The sequence below is a fragment of the Nematolebias whitei genome, chromosome 5 (genome assembly GCF_014905685.2).
Source record: "Nematolebias whitei isolate Nwh7 chromosome 5, NemWhi1, whole genome shotgun sequence".
In the NCBI taxonomy this organism is placed as follows: domain Eukaryota; kingdom Metazoa; phylum Chordata; class Actinopteri; order Cyprinodontiformes; family Rivulidae; genus Nematolebias; species Nematolebias whitei.
In genome coordinates this window covers 5,351,368-5,364,260 of record NC_056502.1, presented here as the reverse complement: position 1 = coordinate 5,364,260, position 12,893 = coordinate 5,351,368, and the positions used below count along the sequence as shown (strand labels likewise).

The 12,893-nt window shown below is 40.6% G+C and overlaps 1 protein-coding gene across 1 annotated transcript in view; it reads right to left on the bottom strand.

Annotated features, from left to right (window-relative positions):
• Positions 1-6,628: 6,628 nt before the first annotated feature.
• The window catches only part of LOC119409820 (interleukin-21 receptor), a 12,271-nt gene continuing 6,006 nt past the window's right edge, over positions 6,629-12,893 (bottom strand). The window contains exons 8-9 of the mRNA XM_037676722.1: positions 10,031-10,124; positions 6,629-7,435 (exon numbers count right to left, since the gene is read on the bottom strand). Of these exons, the coding sequence (XP_037532650.1) occupies positions 6,716-7,435; positions 10,031-10,124 (814 nt within the window). The 3' untranslated portion in view covers positions 6,629-6,715. The remainder of the gene's footprint in view (positions 7,436-10,030; positions 10,125-12,893) is intronic.

Below are 12,893 nucleotides of genomic sequence, written 5' to 3'. Positions count from 1 at the left end.
CAGCTACCATCAAATCAAACTTCTGCTCAGCATGGCAACAAATCATTGAGTTATAGTCAGTTTGTATTTTAAGCTATGGTGGCCATCTTGGATTTTTGATTTGAATTCAGTATGTGACGAGGAACGTTCTTTGCTATAACCACATCACCATATTATTGTTTTTGCACTAAGCGTTTAGTGTATTTCTTAGTTTAGCGTATTTCTTAGCTCATATCTTAGATCTTATTGTTTTTCTTTTACAATTTATACTTTTGTTGGATGTAACTGGGACCCTGTACACAATTTTGTTCCACCACATCTACCACATGCAATGCAAATAACAATAAAGAACCTTGACCTTGATCAAATTTCAACTCTATGTGTAAAAAAAAGAAGCTGAGTTAATGTCATTTAAATGTAGGTTTGGTGGCCATCTTGAGTTTTTTTTTTTAATTCTGTATTTATGGGACTTGCGACCTGTCCAGGGTGTACTCCGCCTCTTGCACAGTGATAGCTGGATATGGGCACCAGTGGCCCCCACGACCTGAAAAGGAAGAAGCCGGTAAAGATGATGGATGGATGTAGGAACACCACCAGTCAGAGCTCAAACAGGACAATATAATCATACTGCTGCCTGCTGAGGACGAGGGATGGAAGACGAGCTGAAGAAGGGGCTACAGATTACACCTACTAGCATATTTAGCTGCTTCAATGACTCGGTTCTTCTGATGGTGAAACAATGACTACTAGATGACTACTTTATTTTACCTTACTAGGCCGTCCCCAGTAAATGTCAGAATTCAAACACTGTTTCTGCAGAACTTCTGCCTGACGGATACATTTACAGTGGGACCTCTGCTGTTTCAAGGTCAAGGTTCTTTATTGTCATTCAAATCACATGTGGTACATAAGGTGGACCAAAACTATGTACACAGGGTCCCAGTTGCATCCAACAAAAATACAAATTGTAAAAAAAAAAAAACAGTAATAAGATCTAAGAAAAACGCTAAACTAGGAATATACTAAACACTAATAGTACAAAACAATGTGCCGTACATAAACAAAAACGTGGTTGTTGGCGTCACGTCACAAAGCTCCTGGAGGTTTTCAACATGTTTTTGATATTCTGCTATTTGTAATATTTGGAAAACTTTACAAATCACTTCTTATGTTTCTTTGAGAAAGTTTATTTTTATTTATTTTTTAATAGTTAACCAATTTTGTTTGTTGTGAAACACAAATCACATTGCCTTCAAATTGTCTGGAAATGGAAAAAAGTCTAAGTCAATTTGTATTTTTTTTATTTGCAAAGATTCAACATGTGCAGTTTGAAGTAAGAAGTGTAAATATTGCTTTTTAAATACTTTTCTGCAAATCAACACATTTGCTCTTAAATAATCAAAGTCACTGGAGTTGAAATGTGCGTGCAAATGTTCCTGAAGTGTTGACGTTTATCTGCTTCGGTCTGTGCAGAGTTTGACTCAGAGATGAAATGGAAGATGATAAACATCAGTTTGTGAAACAATCTGCGTTTACAGCAAACCTTTGTTCACTTGTCATCTCCTGGTTAACCCAAACTGCTGCCGGCTGCTGGTGGTTGTGAGAAAAAATAAAGAGTTCAACCTGTCGGTGATCTGTGGTAAAACAAGTCAGGCTGCAGCCTCATCACTCTGAGTGCTCTGTAAGAAAAACATTGGTCCGATGAGACCTCGCTTAATTTTCTTGATTAAAGGTATCTATTTGAAAAATTAGGCAAAACTAAAACTTTTAACCATAAACCTAATCTTTTTCTATCAGCAAACTCAAACACAATTATCCTGATGCATGTTCAATAATCCCGGTAGAAAAATCTAACAAAGTTAAGTCAGATCCGCTGGACAGATAAAAAACAAATAAATAAAAAATTGTTGAAACGTTTCGTTTTTTTATCCAAAAGACTGTCAGTCTGAGGAGCTGCAATGAACTCAGTCTTATAAATAGCACCTTCTCATAGTGGTTGATCCACTATGGGCAATCCACACAGCTTGGAATGCAGGTCTTGGGCTGCAGAGCAGTCCCAGAAATGCAAATTCTGCACCTGAATAGGCAGGAAGCTGAAAATTAAATGTAAACACTGGACAAAACAAGCATGCCAGATAATGATTTATTCAGTTCAGAATGCACAGTAAATTTAGAATCAACACACACGTGTTTCAGAACCATTAACTATGACCTTTAAACTGGAATGTGAATGAACACACAGAAACACAAGATTTGAGGGGGGCTTCAAGACCTGTAGTGTGAACACAGCCTTAGTTGTGTCTAATTTCCAATCAGTAACTGGGACAGGATTTTCCAAAATGTAAAAAGAAAAAAAAAACATTTAATCCATTTTCCAACCTCTTCTTGTTCTGTTCAGGATCACAGGTGGCTGGAGCGAGGCTTTCAAGTCCAAAAAGCTGGTCGAACGATCTCTGGAAACGTTATAATTTACCCATGATGATTGTGGCAAACCAACATGAAAATACACAATCCCATGGCAACGCTGTGCTCGTTGAATTATCTGTAGTTTCCATGCCAGGTCACTAGTTGGTGCTGTGATTTATGTATTTTAACGAGACTCACACGAACGTCAACACTTCAGTCTCAAGTACGAAACCAGTTACGTTCAACATGGACGAATACGCAAACCTTTGTTTGATCCGAGGACGAGGTCGTGCTGAAGATGGTGAGCAGCACAAACAGCACTCTCCTAGCCATCATTGTTGCTCGTCAGTAAAACTGTTGACTGCAGCCGTGTGCAGCGTGCACGTGTGATTTCACACCAATGCTGGGGTTTACAAAAACTTCTGCTCTGAGACCTGGATTCAAAAAGTACACAAACAGCCAGAATTAAGCCGAAATGCTGCAGTTTGACTGTCTCAGAGGAGTTGACGAGGGAGAGGGCGGGCTCCAGAGGAGAAGGCAGGTCCCAGAGGAGAGGGCGGGCCCCAGAGGAGAGGGCAGGTCCCAGAGGAGAGGGCGGGCCCCAGAGGAGAGGGCGGGTCCCAGAGGAGAGGGCGGGTCCCAGAGGAGAGGGCGGGCCCCAGAGGAGAAGGCGGGTCCCATAGGAGAGGGCGGGCCCCAGATGCCATCTTCATAGTTGCCTAAGTCTGCTTATTATAAGTGACTTTGGGCTTGTTCTTTTCTAAAGCCGCTTGTAAATCTTGTGAGTTGTGGGTCTTGTTTTGAACGTGAAGTTGCTTATTTGGGTTTTGACTTTCTTTCCGAGTGAAACTAGTTGATTATCTCCCAGCTCTGCACAATAAAGCAAAAGACGAGTGGTAGTAGGTAGTTTGTCCCTTCCACGCCCCCGTTTCCTGTTTATCGCTCCCGCCTAAGTTGGCGAGGCGACAGACGCACACATAGACATACATAGACATACATAGACATATACAAATCAGTGTTTCCCCTAGTTAACTTGCCATGGTGGGGGGCTCATCTCATCCATGATTTTCGTTGACGGGGGAGACGGAGACATGTCTAAGCGCAGCTTGTACCAACAGTTTATGGGGGGGGGGACGTTCAGCATGAGGGAAGAGGCTAGAGCACCTGTATTGCGCGTTGCTAGCTTAGCGTGACACGTTTGAGTTGTGCACTGTTTATACGGACAGTTTTTGAGTGTGTGTGGGGGGCGGGGGGGAGGAGGTATTCAGCTTGAGAGAAGAGGTAACGTGAGCGGTGCTTTTAGCTTTTTAGCTAGAGAGCCTGTATTTTGTGCCGCTAACTTAGTGCTATGTCAGTGCCGGGTTGGGAGTAGGGGGGCAAGTTCGATTTGGCCGGCGGGGTGCTCAGTTCTGTTGACGGGGTGGGGCACCCCGCTTGTATAATGGTAGGGGAAACACTTCAAATACATCTGTGGGCGCACACCCCTAACACTTATACTGTGGCCGACCACTAGGGGGTTCCACTCATGTGCAGATGTCAGGATGTTTTGGTTTTAAAAATATGTAAAAAAAAAATTACATAAGCAAAAAGTTGTTTTTTTTAATCAGAGCTTAAATGTTATTCAAAGTGTTTATCATAATTTTGCTGTTGTTTATGTGTAATGCCAAAATAAATGTATGTTTATGCCGTTTAAAAACAGCCTGTTTTACACAATGTGCTGGGTTGCCAGTTAGGCTTGTTTTGAGCTTGTTTTCATAGGGCTGGTTGCTTGTTTCTAATGTGAGATCTGGCAACACTGGCCATCTTAGCACCAGCAAACTATTTTTTTTCCACTATAGAGTATGCTGTTTGTGGGAATCAGTTTTGTTTGGTGGCTTCTCGGATTGATGAAGTCCTTTGGATGAAGGACAAAACGTCTCAGCAATAAAAGAAATCGGCCAGATGACCTGACTGAACATTGTTTGATTTTATACCTGGATTATTGAGCATGAACTTTGGTGCTGCAGTTTGACTTAAAAAGAGTGTTGTGCAACGAAGGCTTGGCCTTTAACATCTTTATATTTTCCTTCCAAGCAGCCAGACACTTTCTAGGAATCTTTCACAGAAGATTGGACCAGTACAGTACCAGAGTACTGTACAGTACAACGTACAGTACCAGATACCAGTACAGTAATTCTCCAGATTTTCTGAAGGTCTTTCAAACTTTATTCTGAACTTTGGCTGATTTTCTCTTATTTCTAATCCAGTTCTTGTAATTGATCATTTATTTAGAAAATAGGCATTTTGACGAACCAGCGCTGAAACCAAAGTAACTGACAACTTTTCAAAAACAATACATCGTTCAGCCAGTAGCTCTTTGATGACATGTCAGTATTTTATACCTCACAGGTCAGATTATCTGTGGTGTTCATGGATGCAGCTAAAACAATTATTCTCATCCATTCTGCCTGCTAGTAACAACCGGCATTCATCTTTATATTTCATTTAACAATTGTGCTTTTTACTTCAAGTTAGTTTTAATTTTTTTTTACAAACAGGATGGATGGTTACAGTGGTTACAGAAAACATTGCAAGTGCAGGAAAATGAGCATTATCAGAGATCTTGATAAGGTGACCTACTTACTGACGTTCAAGAAGAACCGATGCTACAAAGGTATAACGTTGCTAATCACCTGAAACTATATGAAACATGATTATGTGATGTCTCGTGGAAATCCATTTACTCTCACGGTGCTTTATTACAAGTAAATTTATATCGGGAGCAAAATATAAATAAAAGAACATGTTAAAAAACTGGCAGAAAAGACACGGTTACACATCATTTTCTTCCTTTTATAAACGGTTATTTAAAGACAAAACAGTAAAAACAGGACAACTCACATTGTGTTTTTTTATGTATTTTTATTCAAAAACATATTTAGTCAACAACAGTCTGCTTTAAATATGTTTCCTACAAACAAGCAGGTGTAAAAACTCACCTCATTCTGTCCAGATCTGTGTTTTTCTGTGATCTAGATTTTGTGCTTCCATCTTTTTCAGTGTTTTCTCCTCATTTAGCTCAGCTCTGGCCCCTCCCACTCCCACCTGTCTTCCCCAGGTGTTCATCATTAGAGTCCCATTAAATCCTGTCATTTTGTCACTTCCTTGTCCGTGCATTGTGCTTCCTACAGCCCATCGTGCTCTGCTCCTTCATGTCTTCTCGGACTTGATTTTAAAGTTTGCTGTCACGTCAGCTTTTTGATTTTATTTTTGTTAATAAATCAGTTTCTTATTTTACCTTCAAGTTCTTTTGGGTTTCCGTCTGCACCCTGGGTTCAACCTTACTATGAAACATCCAGGTAATTAAAACTGTGGGAACATTTTTACCGACACATTATTAAGTTTAGAACCGAAACGGTTTCACTACTTTCTAATAAAAAAGTCCTGCGTTTATAAAATAAATACAAACATAACAGTCGGCTGCAGAAAATCAAACAATATGCTGTAGGTTCATTGTAATCAAAAGTCTTATGGGTTTGTCAGGAGCATAAATAAATTAACAGATTAGAAGAATCTGGAGACATCTTTGAGCTCCAAGGACGAGGCTGACAGTCACTGCTGGATTTGTCATGATTTTTGGTCCCTCAGGAGCCACTGCATTAAAACCAGGTCTGGTTCTGTTCTGGGTTCAGGAAGACTTCCATAGATCATTGTCTGTGAACACAGTTCATCCACAAATGCTGCTTAAAGCTCTATCAGACAAAGAAGAAGCCAGCTGTGAACACCATCCAGAACCACTGCTGTCTTCTCTGGACCAGAGTTCAATCAGCAACCTTCTCACTGAGAGGCTCCACCGACTGCACCACCCATGATTTACATTTATTATATTTAATTATGAACAAAATCTGTGCTTTTGAACATTTCACATCATTCATTCTTTTTTTTAATTTACATTTTTTACATCAGCCAACTTTTTGGGAACTCTTCAGCTGTACAAGTCCTTTCCAGGACTGCGGTAGCTTCGTGGGTAATCCTGGGGCTGCTGGTTCAAGCCCAGTTTGCATCATGAAGGGTGTCTGGAATAAAACGATAGCCAGCTCCTTCATGACGTGCCGTATCAACCCCTACAGAAGGGAGCAGGCGAAAAACTTACAGATCCTTTTACAGGTTGGTCAATATTGTACATGTTTATTTAAGTTACAACGGTTTTGTTATATTTTGATAAACCAAAGGTACGTTAGCCTAAATGGCTGTTGAATGTCGACTGTTGGCTGCAGTGGTTTTTAAATATCCGCACTAGTCTTTGAAAACTGTTGTTGGACCACGTCTACACTGGAGGGGCTCCATGAAGCTATAGTTGCTGCCTCTCAATGAGTTCGTTGTTCACGGGGTCTTCCTGGATCGTGCTGCAGATCATCCACTGCCTCACATAATTTGAGTTTTTGTGCTCGTGAAACGAGTCCGTGTGCTCTGCTCGGTTTGACTCCGAGGCTCCGGGGCTGCCGCACTCTCCATAACCGCTGTCGATGGTGTCCAAGTCCACACGAGGGTAGCCGTCCTCCGACTGCTCGTTGGACACAAACGAGTCCAGCGAGACCCTCTCTGCTTCATTAAATGCTCCGTCTGCCTCGTAGTCCAGGTTTTCCCTCAATGAGTCGTTGGCACTGTGAGCTTCAAGCTGTAGTGATGTCCCACTCTGTCTGTCCCTCCTGGACATGTGGACGCCCTCCAATCGACAGCTGCCATGTTCTCTGTCAGCATCTTCAAACGACCCAAAGCTTTCTCCCTCCTGGGAACTTCTGAGGGAGCTCTGGGATGTGACTTCCTCATCCAACTCCTCTCCTGACAACGTGACGGTGTGGATGGAGACGTGCCCGGTGGAGTGGGCGACACTCGGGGAGCTGCTGTCGTCCTGCAGCGGATGAAGGAAACTTTGGCCGTCCATCAGCTCATCCTCACTGAAACTCTGCTTCTCGTTTGTCCAGTGGAGGACGTTCTGCTTCTCGCTCGTCCTTTGCAGGCTTGTATCGATCATCAGGTCGTACTCTTTGAAAACAGGCTGCACCCACTCCTGAAGCACAGACAGAAGAAATTGACCTGGAAGGTTAGCGTGCTAGTTTATAACCAACCTTGACAGTTTCTGCAAATGTTTGATCAAACATTTTACTTTTGGAAGATTTTTATCTGCGTTTCACGCAGGAAACAACTGCACATTTATTTTCTTGCATTTAGAGTGAACGGCTCAGTGAAGTACCACCTTAAGGTTGAATCTAATGTAATATTAGTATCTGGAGCAATTTATTTAACTTGTGCAGTTTCATACTCCTCATTGAACACACTGATCCTCTGAGGAGCTTTATCTGGAGCTGCTGACCCATCACACGAGGGGGTCTCAGTCCAGACTGCTCTTATTTTTATAAGAGAGTAATGTGCTTCTGAACCCATTACAGACATAATTTACCTTCAGTTATCTCTTTTAAATTGTTATTTTCAGTAAACTCAACCTCTCACGCCACCCAGCATGACTTTGTACTTAATTTGTATCTTTGGCAGCACGATGGATTAGTGGTTAGCACTGCTGCCTCACAGCAAGAAGGTCCTGTGTTCAATCCCTGGTTGGACCTGGGGTCGTTCTATGTGGAGTTTGCATGTTCTTCTTGTGCTTGCGTGGGTTTTCTCCCACAAACTAAAAACATGCATGTTAGTCTGCCTTCAGGTCCAGGCCTCCCTTGCAAAATAGATCTGTGATCTCCGTGGGAGTCTGGTTAAATAAAGGTTAATAATTATCTGTTGCACCAAAGTCTCTAAATGTGCTAAAGCCTTAATGTTTAATAATGAAAATATCAACTTTAAAAAGTAAAGAAAGATGAAAATAGGAGTAGCAGCTCTCTTGTGACCCTGCATGGAAAAGCAGAAATGGACGGATGAGTCTTTGCTCATCTGATGCCTTCAGCTTGCTCTTAAAGCAGATCCCATGGGTGCCATGCTTCTGCAGCTAGCTTCAGCTGGAGATGACCAGATAAGGATGAAATAGTCTTGACGCCTGGGCCACCACATCCTGACTGAATCTTTAAAGTGAGAAACACGCCGTCAGTCTGCACCGTGTGGGGACGTGCAGGCAAATCTAGACTTCCGCCACTTCTGAAAGGAAACTTTCGTCACACTGAAAACCCACATAAACAAAAAAATAATAATTTCTTTGCACATGATGATGTCATCTATTCTGTTGTGTTGATATTTGACTAAATATTTATTATAATAAGATTTTTTCTTCTTTCTGCTGCCTTTCATTTTAAACGTTTTGTATCTTTTTTTTTTTTTTGTATTGTATTGTTATGGAATTCTTTTGTACTTTTTTTAAATGAATAAACTTTATACCGTACCAAAAAAAAAAAACTTGTTCACAAGATCCAACAATGTACAAACAGACAGACTGCGAGGTAAAAATGAAAGTTTTTATCCTTCAACACAGTCGGTCAGAAACACAGATTCAAGACATGATTTGAGTCGACTTCATATCTGAATTTGATCGCTGTGGACATCTGTGCTCGGAGGTCGTGCAAAACGGTTTTGTTAACTTAAAGAAGTTTCAAAATCAAGAAGAATGATGTTAAAGCCTCAACTGCAGATGGTTATTCATGCTTTTATTTTCTCACTTTCTACATGTCGGGGCAAAATAAAAGCTCATGGTCATTTTTAAACGACACAAATCACTGCAGCGAGGCTGCTAACTTAATTAAAAGATACTGTGTGAGTTTATGATGCTGAAGGAAAAAAGACAGATGAGGTTTGAGCTATTAATCAGCTTTTATATACAACACGTACTATATATATATTATATATATAATATTTTTTCGTATTTCTCTCCTAACTATTGTTTTGTTGTCACTATCTTTTGTTTATGTCTGCTGCAGCAGCGCCCTCTGCTGGACCACACGTGTGATTACAAGCATCTGTAACTACCTAATACAGTACATGCAAGCATGTTTCTAATTTTTCAAATAAGAATCAAACATAAAGAGGATAATGGCAACGAATGAAAGTAGACACATTTTTTTTAGTCTAACTAGACATTCACGATAAGTTAAGGAAACTGTTGTACTTCTTCAAGTTTAGGTAATATTGTAGTTTGGTTTACTCTGTAGTATTATTCTTATCAAACATGGGAATGCATTTGATTTAAGGTGCAGAGGAAACTTGTTGGTTGCCTTCACAGACATCATAAATATCTGCTCTCTCTCACACAGATGTTAAAAATAGTCACTTGAAAATAGTTAAATTACATCAGGTAGAAAATATCCAGGTGATGGAAGGTGAAGATAAATATGAAACATTAGTGAAATAATTAAAAACGGTACACCACAAACGTTTCACCGTGTTTCCTCGTCAGATAGAAAACAGACACTGTGTCAAATCAAAGAGCTGGAACAGACAGACTCGGGGGGTATTTTCCACCGGGGCAGAGCAGCTCTGACTTTTAGAGGCAAACATCTGCCCACAGCTGAAGCGTCATAAAGCCCTGCTCACTGAGTCACACCACAGAGTCCCTGCAGCTCCAAGTAAAGGGAAAGTCCCACAAAATCAGGGTCCAGGTGTGTCTTGGCAGCACGTGCTGGGCAGATCTGGAAACTACAAACAAAATGAAAACAGTTTTGCTTCCTCTTACCTTAAAGTTGCCTTCGTAGTTGTGGTAAAGAGGCTTGAAATATTCACTCGGCCGGGGGATGTACATAACCATCTTGAGTTTTTTCTGCCAACACCTGAACGAAAGTGAAGTAGAGAGATAAATGTTTCTCACTGAGCTAGTTAGCTGTTGCAAGGTGCTTTTGTTTTTTCTTACATTGGCTGTGCAGAGACCAAAGAAAGTTTTTACCCCCTAACTTATAAAGCTAACAAAACAAAAAGTCTTTCATGAGAATGAATCTATGAGTCAAAGTCGTTCTTTAGGGTTTGATAACTCAAACACTCAATCTAACAACGTCAGGTCATTTGGACGGTTTCTTCTTCTTCAGATGACCTGACTTCACCTTGTTAGATTTTTCTACCTGGATTAATGAGCATGCATCAGGTCAAACACCCAGTCTTTCACAACAACATGAACAAGAGTCAGTTTTAAAGAGCTGTAGAATGGATCTAAAATGCTTTGACTGCAATTTTCTGTTCATCTATTCTAAAAATGAATCAACCAAATAAAATGTGAAGAGAAGATTCTAAAACCTGAAATGCCTCTGCATGCATCGCTGTTGTGTTTTACTGGTTCCTCTGTCTATCTCCATCTCTATATATCTCTTTCTATATATGTCTGTCTGTCTGTCTGTCTGTCTGTCTGTCTGTCTCTCTCTCTCTCTCTCTCTCTCTCTCTCTATCTCTATCTCTTTGTCTATATCTATCTCTGTCTGCATCTACGGTATCTCGTCATATCTTTATGTCTGTCTGTCTATCTACAAACCGGATTCCAAAAAAGTTGGGACACTAAACAAATTGTGAATAAAAACTGAATGCAATGATGTGGAGGTGCCAACATCTAATATTTTATTCAGAATAGAACACAAATCACAGATCAAAAGTTTAAACTGAGAGAATTTATCATTTTAAGGGAAAAATCTGTTGTTTCCAAATTTGATGGCGTCAACAAACCCCAACAAAGTTGGGACAAGTCCATTTTTCCCACTGTGTGGCACCCCCCCTTCTTCCAACACTCAACAGACGTCTGGGGACAGAGGAGTCCAGTTTCTCAAGTTTAGAAATAGGAATGCTCTCCCATTCATGTCTAATACAGGCCTCTAACTGTTCAATCGTCTTGGGCCTTCTTTGTCGCACCTTCCTCTTTATGATGCGCCAAATGTTCTCTGTAGATGAAAGATCTGGACTGCAGGCTGGCCATTTCAGTACCCGGATCCTTCTCCTACATAGCCATGATGTTGTGATTGCTGCAGAATGTGGTCTGGCATTATTGTGTTGAAAAATGCAGGGTCTTCCCTGAAAGAGATGACGTCTAGATGGGAGCACATGTTGTTCTAGAACCTGAACATAGTTCTCTGCATTAATGGTGCCTTTCCAGACATGCAAGCTGCCCATGCCACAAGCGCTCATGCAACCCCATACCATCAGTGATGCAGGCTTCTGAACGGAGCGTTGATAACAACTTGGGCTATCCTTGTCCTCTCTGGTCCGGATGACACGGCGTCCCAGTGTTCCATAAAGAACTTCAAATCATGACTCATCTGACCACAGAACAGTCTTCCATTTTGCCACACTCCATTTTAAATGACCCCTGGCCCAGTGCAAACGTCTGAGCTTGTGGAGCTTGCTTAGAAATGGCTTCCTCTTTGCACTGTAGAGTTTCAGCTGGCAACAGCGGATGGCACGGTGGATTGTGTTCTCTGACAATGCTTTCTGGAAGTATTCCTGAGCCCATTCTGTTATTTCCTTGACAGTAGCATTCCTGTTTGAGGTGCAGTGACGTTTAAGGGACCGGAGATCACGAGCATCCAGTAGAGTTTTACGACCTTGACCCTTACGCACAGCGATTGTTCCAGATTCTCTGAATCTTTTGATGATATTATGCACGGTTGATGATGATAACTTAAAAGTCTTTGCTATTTTACGCTGGGTAACACCATTCTGGTATTGCTGCACTATCTTTCTGCGCAACAATGGTGGAATTGGTGATCCTCTTACCATCTTGGCTTCTGAGAGACACTGACACTCTGAGAAGCTCTTTTTATACCCAATCATGTTGTCAATTGACCTAATTAATGTTAATTGGTCTTCCAGCTGTTCGTTATATGCCCAATTTCCTTTTTCCAGCCACTTATTGCTACTTGTCCCAACTTTTTTGGGGATTTGTTGACACTGTGAAATTTTGAATCAACATATTTTCCCTTTAAAATGTTACATTTACTCAGATTAAACTTTTGATCTGTCATCTATGTTATATTACAAATAAAATATTGACATTTGCCATCTCCACTTCATTGCATTCAGTTTTTATTCACAATTTGTTTAGTGTCCCAACTTTTTTGGAATCCGGTTTGTAAATATATATCTATCTCTCTATATCTATCACTTATCTCTTTATATCAATCTCTCTCTATATCTCTATCTCTGTTTCTCTATATCTATCTGTCTTTATTTAAGGGTATCTCTTCATATCGCTATATCTCTGTCTATCTCTCTATATATCTATCTCTCTATATCTATCTCTCTATATCTATCTCTTATTTCTTTATATCTATCTCTGTCTCTCTATATCTCTAGCTCTCTATATCTATATCTCTATCTCTATATCTCTGTCTATCTCTCTCTATATACTGCATATATCTGTGTCTCCACATCTCTGTCTATGTCTATATCTCCTATATCTCTAGCTGTCTATCTCTGTATATCTATCTATATGTCTGTCTGTCTGTCTCTCTTTATCTCTATTTCCATCTCTCTATATCTCTATATCTATCTCTTGTAATTTCTTGTGTTGGTTTCTCCATCCATCCATCCATCCATCCATCCATCCATCCATCCATCCATCC